The sequence below is a fragment of the Mobula birostris genome, chromosome 1, assembly GCF_030028105.1.
Source record: "Mobula birostris isolate sMobBir1 chromosome 1, sMobBir1.hap1, whole genome shotgun sequence".
NCBI lineage: Eukaryota > Metazoa > Chordata > Chondrichthyes > Myliobatiformes > Myliobatidae > Mobula > Mobula birostris.
The window spans coordinates 111,819,774-111,833,657 of NC_092370.1; the positions used below are offsets into that span (position 1 = coordinate 111,819,774).

The following is a 13,884-nucleotide window of genomic DNA, read 5'->3' on the forward strand; positions in this document are numbered from 1 at the left end:
TAAGCTTCAAGTCCAGACCTCAATACCTCCACATGCAACTTGCAGACTCTATTCAGTTCAGATTGGCAACATCTCCTCCACAATCTCCCTCAGCACAGGTGCACCACAAGGCTGTGTGCTCTACTCTCTTTATACTTAGAACTGTGAGGCTAAGCACAGCTCCAATGACATTTTTATGTTTGCTGGTGATACTACTGTTGTTGGCCAAATCAAAGGTGGTGACAAATCAGCATATGGGAGGGAAAAACTCTGGCTGAGTGGTGCCACAACAGTAATCTCACTCAATGCCATCAAGACCAAGATGATTATTGATTTCAGGAGGAGGAAACCAGAGGTCCATGAGCCAGTCCCCATTGGGGAAATCAGAGGCAGAGAGGTTCAGTAACTTTAAATTGTTCGGTGTTATCATTTCAGAGAATCTGACCTGGGTCCAGCACGTAAGTGCAATTATGAATAAAGCACATCACCACCTCTGCTTTCAGTTAGGCATGTCATCTAAAACTTTGATGAACTTCAATAAATGTGTGGTGGAGAGTATATTAACTGGTTTCATCATAGCCAAGTACGGAAACACTAATGCCCTTGTATGGAAAAGCTGGCAAAAAGATGATAGATATGGTCCAGTAAAGCCCTCCCCACCATTGAGCACATCCACACAGACTGCTGTCGCAGAAAAGCAGCATCCGTCATCAAGGATCCCCAGAACCCGCACCACCAGGTTCAGGAATAGTTATCACCTTTCAACAATCAGGCTCTTGAACCAAAGTGAATAACTTCACTTGCCCCAATCATTGAAATTTTCCCACAACCTATTCAACACTTTCAAGAATTCCTCATCTCATGTTCTTGATATTTATTGTTCACTTATTATTTTTTTTTTCTTTTTGTATTTGCAGTTTGTTGTTTGTTTTGCACGTTGGTTTTTGTCCGTCCTGTTGGGTGTAGTGTTTCATTGATCCTACTGTGTTTCTTGAATTTATTGTGATTTCCCACGAGAAAATGAATCTCAGGGTTGCATATCATTACGTTTATGTACTTTGAACCCAGGCTAGGCAGAAGCTCAGTGCATATCTTGTCTTGATTGAATGCAGATTTGAAGGTGTAGAAGGAATGAGGGGAAATAAAGCAATAAAATTACTGGTCTTATAAATCTAAACAAAGGAAACTTTTTATTGCTCCAAAATACAAAAAAAATTCAAACTTCAGACTTTAAAGTGTAGTTGACTTCTAATGATTTGGTCTTTTGAATCTTAAGTATTGGTCACCATTACTCATTATGTATAGAATTGGATAAAACAAAGTATTTTTACTTCCACGCAAAGGGATTAAAAAGGTGAAATTGGGAATTATAGGGAGCTGGGTGCTCCAAAGCTAAACAGGACTGCATATACTTAGCAAATAAAATCTCTCCACCTCTCAAATACAAACTGCAGAACCAATGGATTCCTTTAATTTAAAATATAGTATGTACAATGAAAATCATTGGCTCCACTGCTCTTTATCACATGCATTCTAGAAGGAACTTCTGTCTTCACAACCTAGCTTCAAGCAAGATTCACAGCGCAGAGAGGCAGATCTCTGTGCTTCACTGTGCCATTTCTTCTGCTATGGCTTTGCTCATTTTGTCCTTCAAGTATGCAACCTTCTGCCACTCTGACTTCAGTTCAAGCCAATCATAATATGGCACCTGCAGAGAAAGATGGAGCCAAAACAGTGGATGGGTACAACAAACACATTATTTTCTCAACACCCAAGTATCATGCACAGAAGAAATTACTTATCCATGGTTTATTTGTACTCAACTTGAGGGCTTTGTGCAATTAATATATTAAATAATAGATATCTGATGGTTTTTAAGCAAGCAATTGGTGTAATTTATACAGAGATTAATATCTACATAGAAGAAAAAACCAGTTCAGAACTAAATAAGTTCAGAGGACAGATGTCCAATTGCATTGAATAACTTACAAATAAAGGCAAGAATCTAATAGAATGAATCACATTATTCACATTTACAACAAACAGTAGGTGATTTACAGGTTGAACTCAAAAAAAAATTACAAAAGAAAGCAAGGTCAAATCTAAAAGAAAAGCAAAAAAATTCCTGGGAGACAACAGACAAGGTAACAATATAGCAGTAAATGAGCTTAACAACCAAGAAGCAGCGCTTAAAGTGGATCAGAAGCCACAGAAGGAGTGTCAAGTATAAAGTACAGCAATGAGGATGAAGTGCTGATAAAAAGACAATTAGTTTATTTTAAAATTGCTTAGTATTTAAATAAGTATACTATAAGTAGAAATATTACAGAAGGGATTAAGAACTTAGCAGAAAACAGACTAGAAGGGGTAGAGAAGGACAAATGTGGCAGAGAAACTGGATTCATACAGAAGACAGGAGACAAACAGAATGCCACTGTTACAGTAGAGGATGAGAAATTATATTTTTAAAAATCAAAACTGTTTATTGTATAGTATTAAGAGTCTGGGACTGACTATTTGAACTCTCTATTTGAGATTCATTAGGATTCTTTAGCACCTGATTCCTGCCAGATAATATTGAGAATGCTTAAGTTGTTCTGATACTTAAATTGTTAATACTGATTCATCCTTCCCTCCTAAAAAAAAAACACCATAGGTAAGGTACAAAGCTATTAGAAGCAATATTAAAGCCCAAAAATCTGTGGAGTGTTAAAATATATGCAGAGAGGACCCTTGTTTGTTTTTATCCCATTTTAATACAGGTAGCTCCTATAATTCTGCTGGTGTTCAGTCTTTGTTTTCAAGGCATTTGTGGACATTATCCTTGCCAAACATAAGCAACAGTTAATATTCTCCAATGCTTTTTGATACCTGTCTCATGAGCTACCAGCTAAATATTTTTGATTTTCCTCCTGTGCATTTTAGGAACTTTTAGAAAGATGGTTTACTCTCACTTCAGAGTTGGAGACTTACATCCACAACCAAGAATCCAGCAACCTTCAAGTGCCGACGAGCCATTGCAAACCGTCCTAACAAATCTCGGCTTCGTGACATGTAATTTGGATATTCCCTAGCCATGAGCGCCAATCTGTGAATTTAAAGAGGTGTTCAGATGGAGACTAGAACTGCAAAACTTGCATGGAAACAACAATAAAGTAAGTCCACACAGAATGTATCACAAGAAGTTGTCACATAAACTATTCCACAATAACTTACACATTTGTTGATGTCTTTTACAGCATCCGTACACTCTACTTAATTGTAGGCACAGCAAATTTCATGCTTGTTCCAATATTCAAGTCAGCGTCACCCATGAGTACTGGGGAAATATAGAGCTGCTACTAACCTGAGATATATTGATTCCAACTGAACAGGGGCCATAAACTTCTAACATGCTACTTTTGACAAAGTAACTAACTTTTAAAGACTGCTTCTTTACTTAAAAGCACTTAAGGACATCCTGTGTTGTTTGTTAAAGGTAATAAATAACTGCCAATCAGTTCGTAGACAGGATCACATTCTACCAACCACTGTACCTCAGCAAAAACTACGTGACCTTACCATCCACTTCAGGTAACAATAAAAGCTATGGAAATCATAAAAGAGTGAATGAAGAATTTACTTTCTCCGGTATAGTTTATTTCTTTGGTTGATGGGAGTGGAAGGGCTCTGTGTAATAATACAAGGGGATCTGTTCACAGAGTATCTGGGCTTTCTGCCCACACCCCCAAATGTAGGAGGTGGTGGGGGGGGGGGAATGAAATACAGCAAGCAGATAAGCTGCTTTGTTCTGGGGGTAGTATACAATGCAGAAAGCCTCATTGCATGCTTTTGTGAATTATATGCAAAAGATCACTGAAGGGTAAAATGAATTAGCATTAAAGGCAGTTTCGTTCCAATATTGAGGCTATAAGAGCACATGCATTTCTTCAATTGCTCCAATAAAAGATGCAACGAGAAGCCCAGTACCTATTGACTACAAAGTTTTAATTAGTTATAAATAAACCAGAGAAGCTGGAGTTGTTCTCCTTGCACACCAGAAGGTTGAAAGGTGACATGGTAGAAGTTTCAAAATCAAAAAGAATCTAGGCAGTTAAAAAGAGAATACAAAACTGCATAAAAAAGCTGAATTAGGATGTGTAGCCATATAATCAGATCATGCCTGATCTGACAGTGACTTCAACTTGCAAACTACTCCACACTACCTGTCACTCCACTACATTTCCAGAATCCATCTACCTAGCAAAGCTTCTGCTTCTATGGCCCTTTAAAGAAAGTTTAAAAGACTTATGACACTCTGATAAATTTTTATTTCACCAGTCCTAAATATGTGACCCCTTGATTTTAAACAATTACTACTTTCAGAATCTCCCACAATAAAAGGGAGCATTCTCTCCACATCCATCCTGTCGATAACTCTTAGGACCCTGTTTCAATTAAATCTCTTCTGACTCTTCTAAACTCAGTAAATATAAAGGCTAGCCTATCTAACCTTAATAGGCTAGGCCTTGTATTCACAGGATAACCTGCCTACTTCATATAGTGGTCTAATAAACTTCCTCTGAACCAATACTGTGCAGAGGACTCTAGATGAGGTCTTACCAATGCCTGATGCAACTTCAACATAATCATCCTGTTTTTATATTCAATTCCACAAGCAGCAAACAGTAACATTTGATTCACTTTCCCAATTACTTGTTGCACTTGCACTCTGGACTTCTGCGAATTATGCACTAAAGCACCCAGATACTTAGTAATCTCAGTACTATGTAATCTCTCACAGTTAGGTAATACCCTTAGTTACAATTTTTCCCACTAAAATGGACAATTTCATGTTTCCTTCTTTGCCCAGTCTTAATCCATATATATTCCTTGCTAACTCCCTCAAATCATCACAGCTTACCTTCCACCAATCCTCATGTCATCAACAATTTTAGCAACATACCCTTTGATGCTTTCATCCAAATTTATTTATATAAAACGTAAAATTGTAAAAAGTTGAAGCCTCAACACCAATTCTTCTGGCATACCACAGATGATATCTGACCAATCAGAAAAAGAACCATTTAAACTTAATTGATATTTATTAGCAACCAACTCTTACGTCATGAGCTTCTATTTTCCTTATAAATCTTTGAATCAGCACCATGTTAAATGCTACTGGTCAAGAACAAATAAAACAATTGGCAGAAGGGCTAGAAGTTACATGAAGAAAACCATTTCTCATAGCAAGTATTCATCACCTGGTCTACATGATCAATTGGAAATAAATTCAATTGGCAATTTCAAAGGAAAACTAGATAAATTATTGAGAGGAAGTTTTGAGAAGTGGGATTGAACAGACTGATTTGCGGTGAGATAATATGGGGTGAATAGGCTGAGTAGCCTCCATCATTACAGTAACATTTCCATTATTTTACTTTCTATTAGAGGTGTATAAGATGATGAGAGGCATTGATCGTGTGGATGGTCAGAGGCTTTTTCCCAGGGCTGAAATGGCTGCCACAAGAGGGCACAGGTTTAAGGTGCTTGGGAGTAGGTAGAGAGGAGATGTCAAGTTTTTTTTTTACGCAGAGAGTGATGAGTGCGTGGAATAGGCTGCCAGCAACGGTGGTGGAGGCGGATACAATAGGGTCTTTTAACAGACTTTTGGATAGGTACATGGAGCTTAGAAAAATAGAGGGCTATGGGTAACCCTAGTCATTTCTTAGGTAGGGTCATGTTCGGCACAACTGCGTGGGCTGAAGGGCCTGTATTGTGCTGTAGGTTTTCTATGTTTCTATTATTTTGGGGAACACTAAATTCCAATTGACATGCAGCTATTTACTGTATCAGTTTATGCTCACTCTTTACCTCTTGGCTCCAGAGGGAAGGCTCATTGTCCCCTCAGGTTGAAGTATGTGCAAGGCTGTATACTCCTGGAGGGCAAGAGGCTTACTCTCAGAATCCATCAGAACTTCTCCATCTGCAGACAAAGAAACCATAACCTTTTAATAGTAATAGTATTTCAATCAAGGTGACATGGAACCACAGCAAGATGGCATTCTGCTGGTAAAACCCTACTTAGAATTACAGGCAAGAGAGTTTCCTGTCACGTCAACACCTTGCATACTACTAAAGAAAAGATGCCAAAAAGAAAACAAGCCTAAAATCAAACGTGAAATCTGACATTCAGTGTACAGGTGGCCCCCATTTTCCGAACGTTCGCTTTACGTCACCTCGCTGTTACGAAAGATCTACATTAGTTACCTGTTTTTGCTAACTTTTCACTGTTACGAAAAAAGGCAGCGCGCACCCGAACAGCCGAGCTCCTCCCCTGGAACTGCATTCTAGCCGCCATTGTTTAAACACGTGCTTTATCTCGATTTATTTTGTGCATCCGTTAGCAAGATGAGTTCTAACGTATTGGAAAAGCCTAAAAGAACTCGTAAGGGTGTTACGCTTAGCGTAAAACTAGACATAATTAAGCGTTTCGATTGTGGTGAACAAAGTAAGGTCATTGTTCACGCGTTGAACTTGCCTGCGTCCACCATTTGCACTATTTATATGCAGAGAGAAAGAATTTTGAAAGCTGTCGATGTAACTGTTGGTTCTGCTCATAGCAAAGTGGTCTCTCTTAGTTGGCATCCAATAATGGATAAAATGGAAAGTCTATTGCTTGAGTGGATTGATGGGTGTACAAGTGGTGTTCCGTTAAGTTTTCTTTTACTTAAGGAGAAATCAGTCAGCCTTTTTAATAAGCTGAAACAGAAAGCACTGGATGATGGTGATGAAAGTGTTGCGAAAGTGGAATTTAAAGGTAGTCATGGGTGGTTTGATCGGTTTCTGAGGCAAGGGCAGCTTCATAGTTTAACGTTTACCAGAGAGAGTGCTTTGGCTGATACTGAAGCTGCCGAAAAGTTCCCAGCAGAACTGAAGAAAATATTACAGAAGATGGTTATTCGTATAAACAAGTGTTTAACTGTGACGAAACTGCAATTTATTGGAGTCTTCCCGATTCCGGTAAGTGAAACTACACTGTACATACATTATTTCTACTTTATATAGGTTGTGTATTTTTGTGTTATTTGGTATGATTTGGCAGCTTCGTAGCTTAAAGGTTACTGGAGAGAGTGTTTCTGCCGAGAACGCTTGCGCCGTGTTTCTGCCGAGAACGCTTCCGCCGAGAGTGCTGCCGTGAGATTTTCGCTGCGCTAGACGGTGCTGCAGAAAAGTATTTCTACTTTATATAGGCTGTGTATTTATCATATCATTCCTGCTTTTACTATATGTTACTGTTATTTTGGGTTTTGTGTGTTATTTGGCATGATTTGGTAGGTTATTTTTTGAGTCTAGAAATGCTCAAATTTTTCCCATATTAATAAATGGTAATTGTTTCTTCGCTTTACGACATTCCGGCTTACGAACCATTTCATAGGAACGCTCTAACCTCGGACAGCGGGGGAAACCTGTATTTGATCAACGGGTGTCTCTAGCAGCTATACTTAGTCACTATGTGAAAGAGAATATGGGTGACCGTTGCACTACAACTGTTGGGATTATGGAAATTTGTCCTTAAAAACTCACAAATCTCTATCCAAAAAATTTGAGATACAGAATAAAATTCAGTCTTACAAAATTTATGTCGGAAAAAGTAAACACAAAATACAAAAGAAACAACAAATGCTGTCACTTTGTATTTTTATTCCCTCAAGACTCTGGGTTCGAAGATTTGAAGATGACATCATTGCATCAATTGGGTTCACAGTCTCAGTGAAACCCCCTCCTTTGCCACACTCTCTCCAGTCTGAGGACACATGAACAGACATCTCAGAGTGCAGTGTGCTGCACTCTTCATTTGAGAAGCAATTTCTCTGATTACATTGTGGACAGCCAAGACCCTTGGCTGTCCAAAGTAATCCCTCAGCCTATACTCCACTAAAGCTAAGTCACCGTACTTTAACCTATTAGCCCCTAGAACTCCTTTTATGCCCCCTTTCTCCCATGGACCCTGACCTTCAAATTACATCCTGATATCCTCATTTGCTAAATCTTTTCCTACTTCACAAGCCACGAGTGTTGGCTCAGTTGTTAAATAAGGTGAGTCACTTAATTATCACTGAAAAATGGTTTAATGAGAGGCAAACGTCTCATAGGAATGCATTATGAACCAGTTCCATGAGAAAAGGGGTCTCACATTTCAGAAAATCACAAAGCAGCTTTTTCTTTAAGAGATGGAAGTCCCTGTTATGTATAGGTTGCCTATGTTTAAATAGGATGTTACTACGTTGAAAGATGTAAAAAGCATAGTGATGATTGTTATGCAAAACAAACCATTTAACTTTTCTGTTGCAGCAAAGTTTCACAAACTGCAATGGTCAAGTAAATATTAGTTGAGAAAAGGGGCGCAGTAATTTATCAGAACAACTGACTCACAACTGAATATTGCCTAGGGATTTCTTTAAGTGTTTGCACCTGTCTTTAACAACTAAAAAAAACAATTCAGTTGCTAAGTCTCTCAAAAGTAATCCATTTTGTTCTATCCTCCATTTATTTTTACTTCCTCATTCCAGATATTTAAGATATCTCTTTTAAGATCCCAAACAAGCATCCCGTACCAAATTGCTCCAGACCTCTCCCCTTATTTTTGTGATGCTGATCTTAAATTGAAGCCTCTCTATTCCTAGCCACCTGAACTGTGAATAAGGCTTTGATTTAACAGCCTCTAATACATCCCTCCTGCATTACAATGTCAGTCTAAACTTGAGTTTAAATAGATGAAGGGTCTTCGATCTGAAATGTTAACTGTGTTTCTCTTTCCAAAGGTCAGCACAAGGGGCTAAAATTATGTGCATGGTGGGGAAGGGGGAAGAGAGTAAAAGGAAAACCAATTTTACAACTCACCAATAACCCAACCATACAATGTGTTGACACCACAGCGATATTTGGTCTGGTCTCCAAAGGCAGACTGCAAAGCTTCACATACACCACTACTTAGTGGACTTGGCTTCTTCCTGGCTCCTGAGTTCCAGACATCCAGGCACTGACTTGGCAAAAAGGGACCACTATAGTCAGAACATTCAAGTTGAGCTGTGGCATTGATATGTACCAACTTCAGTTTATAGTTCTCCCCTTTCTGTGGCTGGGTCCCTTCTGGTACCAACAGAAATACAAACAAATTAACAAGTCAACAGGTTGCAATCCGACTGGAAACTGTTCCTCTAAGATATGATTGCAACCCACAGATGATGCATGTAACAAACTACTATTGTAACACACACAAAATGCTGGAGCATTGTGTTTGTGATACTTGAATTTCCAGCATCTGCAGATTTTTCTCCAGCTTGTGATTAAGTTACTATAATAGTTCACTCAGAGATTAGCCTGGCATTGTGTTTCTGGTAGGCAACGTGACAAAGATAACAATTTCATGTTGCCACAAAAGACTGCAGATACTCTTAAGTCTGGAGCAACAGACAAGGGAGGTGGAGATGGAGGAACTCAGTAGGTCAGGTGGCATCTATGGAGGGAAGAGAGTCCTGACCTGAAAAATCACCTGTCCCTCATCCTCCATAGGTGCTGCTTGCCCCACTGAGCCCCTCCAACTCACCTGAGGGATGTCCTGAGTTTCATTTCTGATAGCTGCAGGAACAATATTACTCGAGACACCAAGAAAGCTCTTTCTCTTGCAAAGGCGGCTATTAATCATTTACTGAATGATTTAATGCCCCATCTGAAGGTACCTTTGGTAATTTAAACACACCTGGCTGGCACTAGGAGCCTGCCTAGAACAGACTCAATTTATCTTTAGCAAAAGGGAGAAACAACCTTTTATTTTCTTGGAATAGGAGAATTACTGTTACGATTGTAAAAATCTATTAATGGTTACACATTTTGCTTAGCCAATTCAACTGATGGTTTAAATTCTGTTACATCCATTTGCCACTTTTCACATATTTGATGAAGTGTTTTATATCAAATGAACTACAATGGGTTGTTACATTAACAAACAATTACTAAATGGGGAGGAGAGCAGGAAGATGGCGGAGAGGAAGAGGGTGGGTGATGGGTATTATTCAGTTCTAAAGTCATTCAAAAGACTTTGTAACTGAGTAGTATTATGAGAATTCATTTTTACTGACAATGCCTTGAAGAAGTATTCAGCCCTCAATCCTTTGTTCACATAAATGAGTATAACAACCAAGGGATTTTGATCAATTTAACTGATTTTTTTTTGAATCACATGCTCTTATTTTCCCCCACAGTAGAGTCCCCAAAAACATTAGGAATGGTGTTACCTGGTTGATGTGCAGTATTAGATTTAAGTCACATGTACACTTTGTATTGAGGCTAAGTTGTTCCACTTTAGTTTCATCCCACCACAAAACTTTCTTCCATATCCTTACAGTATCTTCTGAGCAAAGCTTTGCAAAGTCTTTATGGGCAAAGATATGCTTTTTTTACTGGTACATGTGGTGCAATTCTAATACTGTGCATCAACCAGTTAACACCATAGTATGGTGGAGGTAGCATCATGCTATGGAAACGCTTTTCAGAAGCCGGATCAGGATTGATAGGAAGATGATTACTGCTAAATATAGAGAGATCCTGGATAAAAACCTGCTAGCCTCCGCCAGAAAGCTTAAACTGGGAAGTCGGTCTTTTAGCAGGAAAAACAACCCAAAGCACACTGCCAGAGCAACCATGGAGTGGTTTCAAATGAAAAAAAAATTGATGACCTTGAGTGACCCAAGTCAGTGTCCTGACCTTAACATGACTGAACATCTCTAACAAGACCTCAAGATTGCTGTCCGCTGTCGCTCCCAAACTAATCTTACGTAACTTGAGCAATTTTGGAAGGAGGAATGGGAAAACCATGCTCCATTACTTCATGCAATGCTAATAAACTTATCCAAAAAGACTACTGGTTGTGATAGCTGTGGGAGTGAAGTACTGAGGAAAGGGGGATGAATTCCTTTGAACTGCTGACATTTCAGGTTTTGAATTTTTAGTTTTTCATGCATTACAATTCTCCATTTTTGGAGCTGTGCTGGGGAAAAAGGAGCATGTGATTCACAAATAAAAATTCTCAGTTAAATTGATCAAAATCCCTGTTGTAATTCTCATTTATGTGAACAAAGCCTTGGGGGCTGAATACTTTTCAAGACACTGTATGGGTGTCCATACGTCAGGCGCTCATAACCCAGTGACATCTTGTATATACGTACTTCAAGTGCCTACAACAATGATAAACAATTAATCTGTTTTTCCACAATTATCCTACAATTAGGGTTATACGCAATATAGACTAGGTGAGGACGGCAAGATCCTAACCCTAAATACACTGATTAATAAGCAGCAATTCAATGACAAATTCCAGCCTTTTCATTTTTCTGTTGTCTATAAATGCATAAGACGTTCAAATGTACATTATCCGAACACAAGTTCTGAACTTGGGCCTTCAAGATTCCATATTCAACAAGAATTTTAAACAAACCACTGAAGTACAAGACTCACCTGTAACTCTTTGGTAGAAATGTGGTTGAAGTACATGACGGAGGTAAACAGGATTAACCTGTTGTAATATACAAAGTGACCATACCAAATCAACCAGCAGGAATGGATCCATCTCCAACAGGACACTGTTAAGTTTACTGTGAATCTACAGCCAAAAATAAAATTAGATCTTATTTAAAGTATCCTGTTTTCCACTGGTCCTGCCAACTGCTTCTAATGTAATGCTACTATTTCACAAAAAAATTTAAAAGAATATTAACAAAATTACAATACACTTCACATTCTCCTGGGTGCCAATAGCCATCGATACAGTGAACCAATCCGCATGTTTCTTTAGAAATGAGACTATTAATGAATGTGGGCTTAGTGCAGACAAATGCAGCTGAGGTAAAAGATTAGACATTACCTGATGGAATGGCAGGGCAAGCACAAAAGGACAAATGGTCTACTCCTGCTTTTATTTCTCATGTTTCTTATGGTGATATTAAACCATAATAGTGATCAATTTAGCTATATTCTGGCCCTACTGATAACAGACAGGGTATAGAGCAAACAAGAGCCAATTTTGTTCCACATAGCCAGGGAAACCAAGAGTAAAGAGATCTGCTTTGGATCAAAGAAATATTGAAGACTAAATAGTGAGGGGCTGGGAATAGTAAAGGAACACCAACATTTCCAAGTCACCCACCATTTTGACCCAGAAATTCATAACTATTCCTTCATCTTTGCTGGTTTTAAATCCTGGAACTCCCTACTCAACAAGACTACGGGGGTAGCTTCACCAAGATTGCAATAGTTCAAGAATGTCATTCACCACCACCTTATCAAAAGTAATTATGCATGGACAATAAGTGTTTGTCTTCTTATAATGCCTATATCCAGTAAATAAGTTAAAACTAAATTAGGTATCAAGCTGCAAAAATTATTTTAAAGTTACAAATACAAAAGTGAAGAGCAGTAATTAAGACAGTACTTCAGTTGATCAGAGCAATGTGGATAGATTGGCCTTGGAAGATATGGAGGAAACATTCATCAAAGTAGTGGAATCTTTTAATAGCAGACTATTTTTTCTGGTAAGGGAATTATAAACACAGGGACATACAGTAAATTAAATTCAGAACTTGATTACGAAGCAGTTATTTTAACACAAAGAGCAAAAGAAATTCAGCATTCCTCCACCACCCACACTCCTATCACTGGATTATAAGTCCTGAAATGCTGAATTTTTTTCGAAGAGACTAAATACAGCCATCACAGCTGAGAACAAGAACAATCTTACTCAAGCGCACCTTCCACACTTTACATTTACATTCCACTATATTACCAATCACCACTTTCTAACTCTGAATAAAGCAAGCTACCACTGTGATACAGTTGTCATAAAGATAATACATTCCCTCTCAAAGATCACCATCCCCACCTTAGCAAAGAAGGTCTCTCCAGTGGCTGGTTGATAATTAAGACGAGCGAAGGCCATGATGATGTTACAGAGCTGCACTTCAGTCATCTCGTCACAGTGCTCGTATACATACTAAGTACGATAATGCAATACATTAATTTATCTGCACGTTTTCCAAAGTTCCAAAGTCAAAAAACACAGAAATGAACAAACTTACAGTCTCTAGAATGGTATTAGGTACTCTCCTTAATCTTCTTAAATACTTAATTTTCTACATATACACCATGCCCATAACTCACTTTCAGGTATAATACTCTGTTCATAAACCATCTGAATTTGATCAAAGCTCCCAAATAAATGAGTATTCCCTCCCAGAGATCCACTATTGTATACATAAAGTTGTATTTCTCAATTAGATACCAACCTCTAACTGCCTTTTCTTTGCATATACCATCCGTGTACAAATTTTATAATTTACCAATCAAGATGGACTATATGACATTCTGTGCTTATATCAAGTAAAACAGTCAATAGAGAGGTAAACAAGATGCATGACATGTTTGCCTTCATTGGTCAGGGCATTGAGTGCTACAGTCAGTAAGTCATGTTGCCAAGTTTTGAGTAAGCTGAACTTAGAGATTCTGGGAAGGGTACAGAAGTGTACATGCACATTGGCTGGATAAGAGGGTTTAAGCTATAAGGAGAGATTGGACAAACTTGGAAAAGCCAACTGTTTTCTCTAGAGTGTCAAGAAGCTGAGGTGAGGCCAGATAAAAAAAATAAGAGTGCAGATTAGTGTTACAGTACAGAGAAAGTGCAATATATGCAGACAGTAAGGTGCAAGGTCACAACGAGGTAGATTGTGTGGTCAAGAGTCCATCTCATTATACTAAAGAACCATTCACTAATCATATAACAGTGGTGCAGCTGTCCTTGAGATTGATGGTATGCACTTTCAAACTTTTGTATCTTCTGCTCAAAGGGAGAGGGGAGCAAAGAGAATTTCTGGG

General features: G+C 38.4%; 1 protein-coding gene across 2 annotated transcripts in view; it reads right to left on the bottom strand.

The window, feature by feature from the left end:
• Positions 1-1,152: 1,152 nt before the first annotated feature.
• The window catches only part of tbrg4 (transforming growth factor beta regulator 4), a 32,413-nt gene continuing 19,681 nt past the window's right edge, over positions 1,153-13,884 (bottom strand). For both annotated transcript variants that reach the window (XM_072260252.1, XM_072260259.1), the window contains exons 6-11: positions 12,896-13,006; positions 11,476-11,620; positions 8,863-9,111; positions 5,833-5,944; positions 2,953-3,067; positions 1,153-1,687 (exon numbers count right to left, since the gene is read on the bottom strand). In XM_072260252.1, the coding sequence (XP_072116353.1) occupies positions 1,586-1,687; positions 2,953-3,067; positions 5,833-5,944; positions 8,863-9,111; positions 11,476-11,620; positions 12,896-13,006 (834 nt within the window). In that variant the 3' untranslated portion in view covers positions 1,153-1,585. The remainder of the gene's footprint in view (positions 1,688-2,952; positions 3,068-5,832; positions 5,945-8,862; positions 9,112-11,475; positions 11,621-12,895; positions 13,007-13,884) is intronic.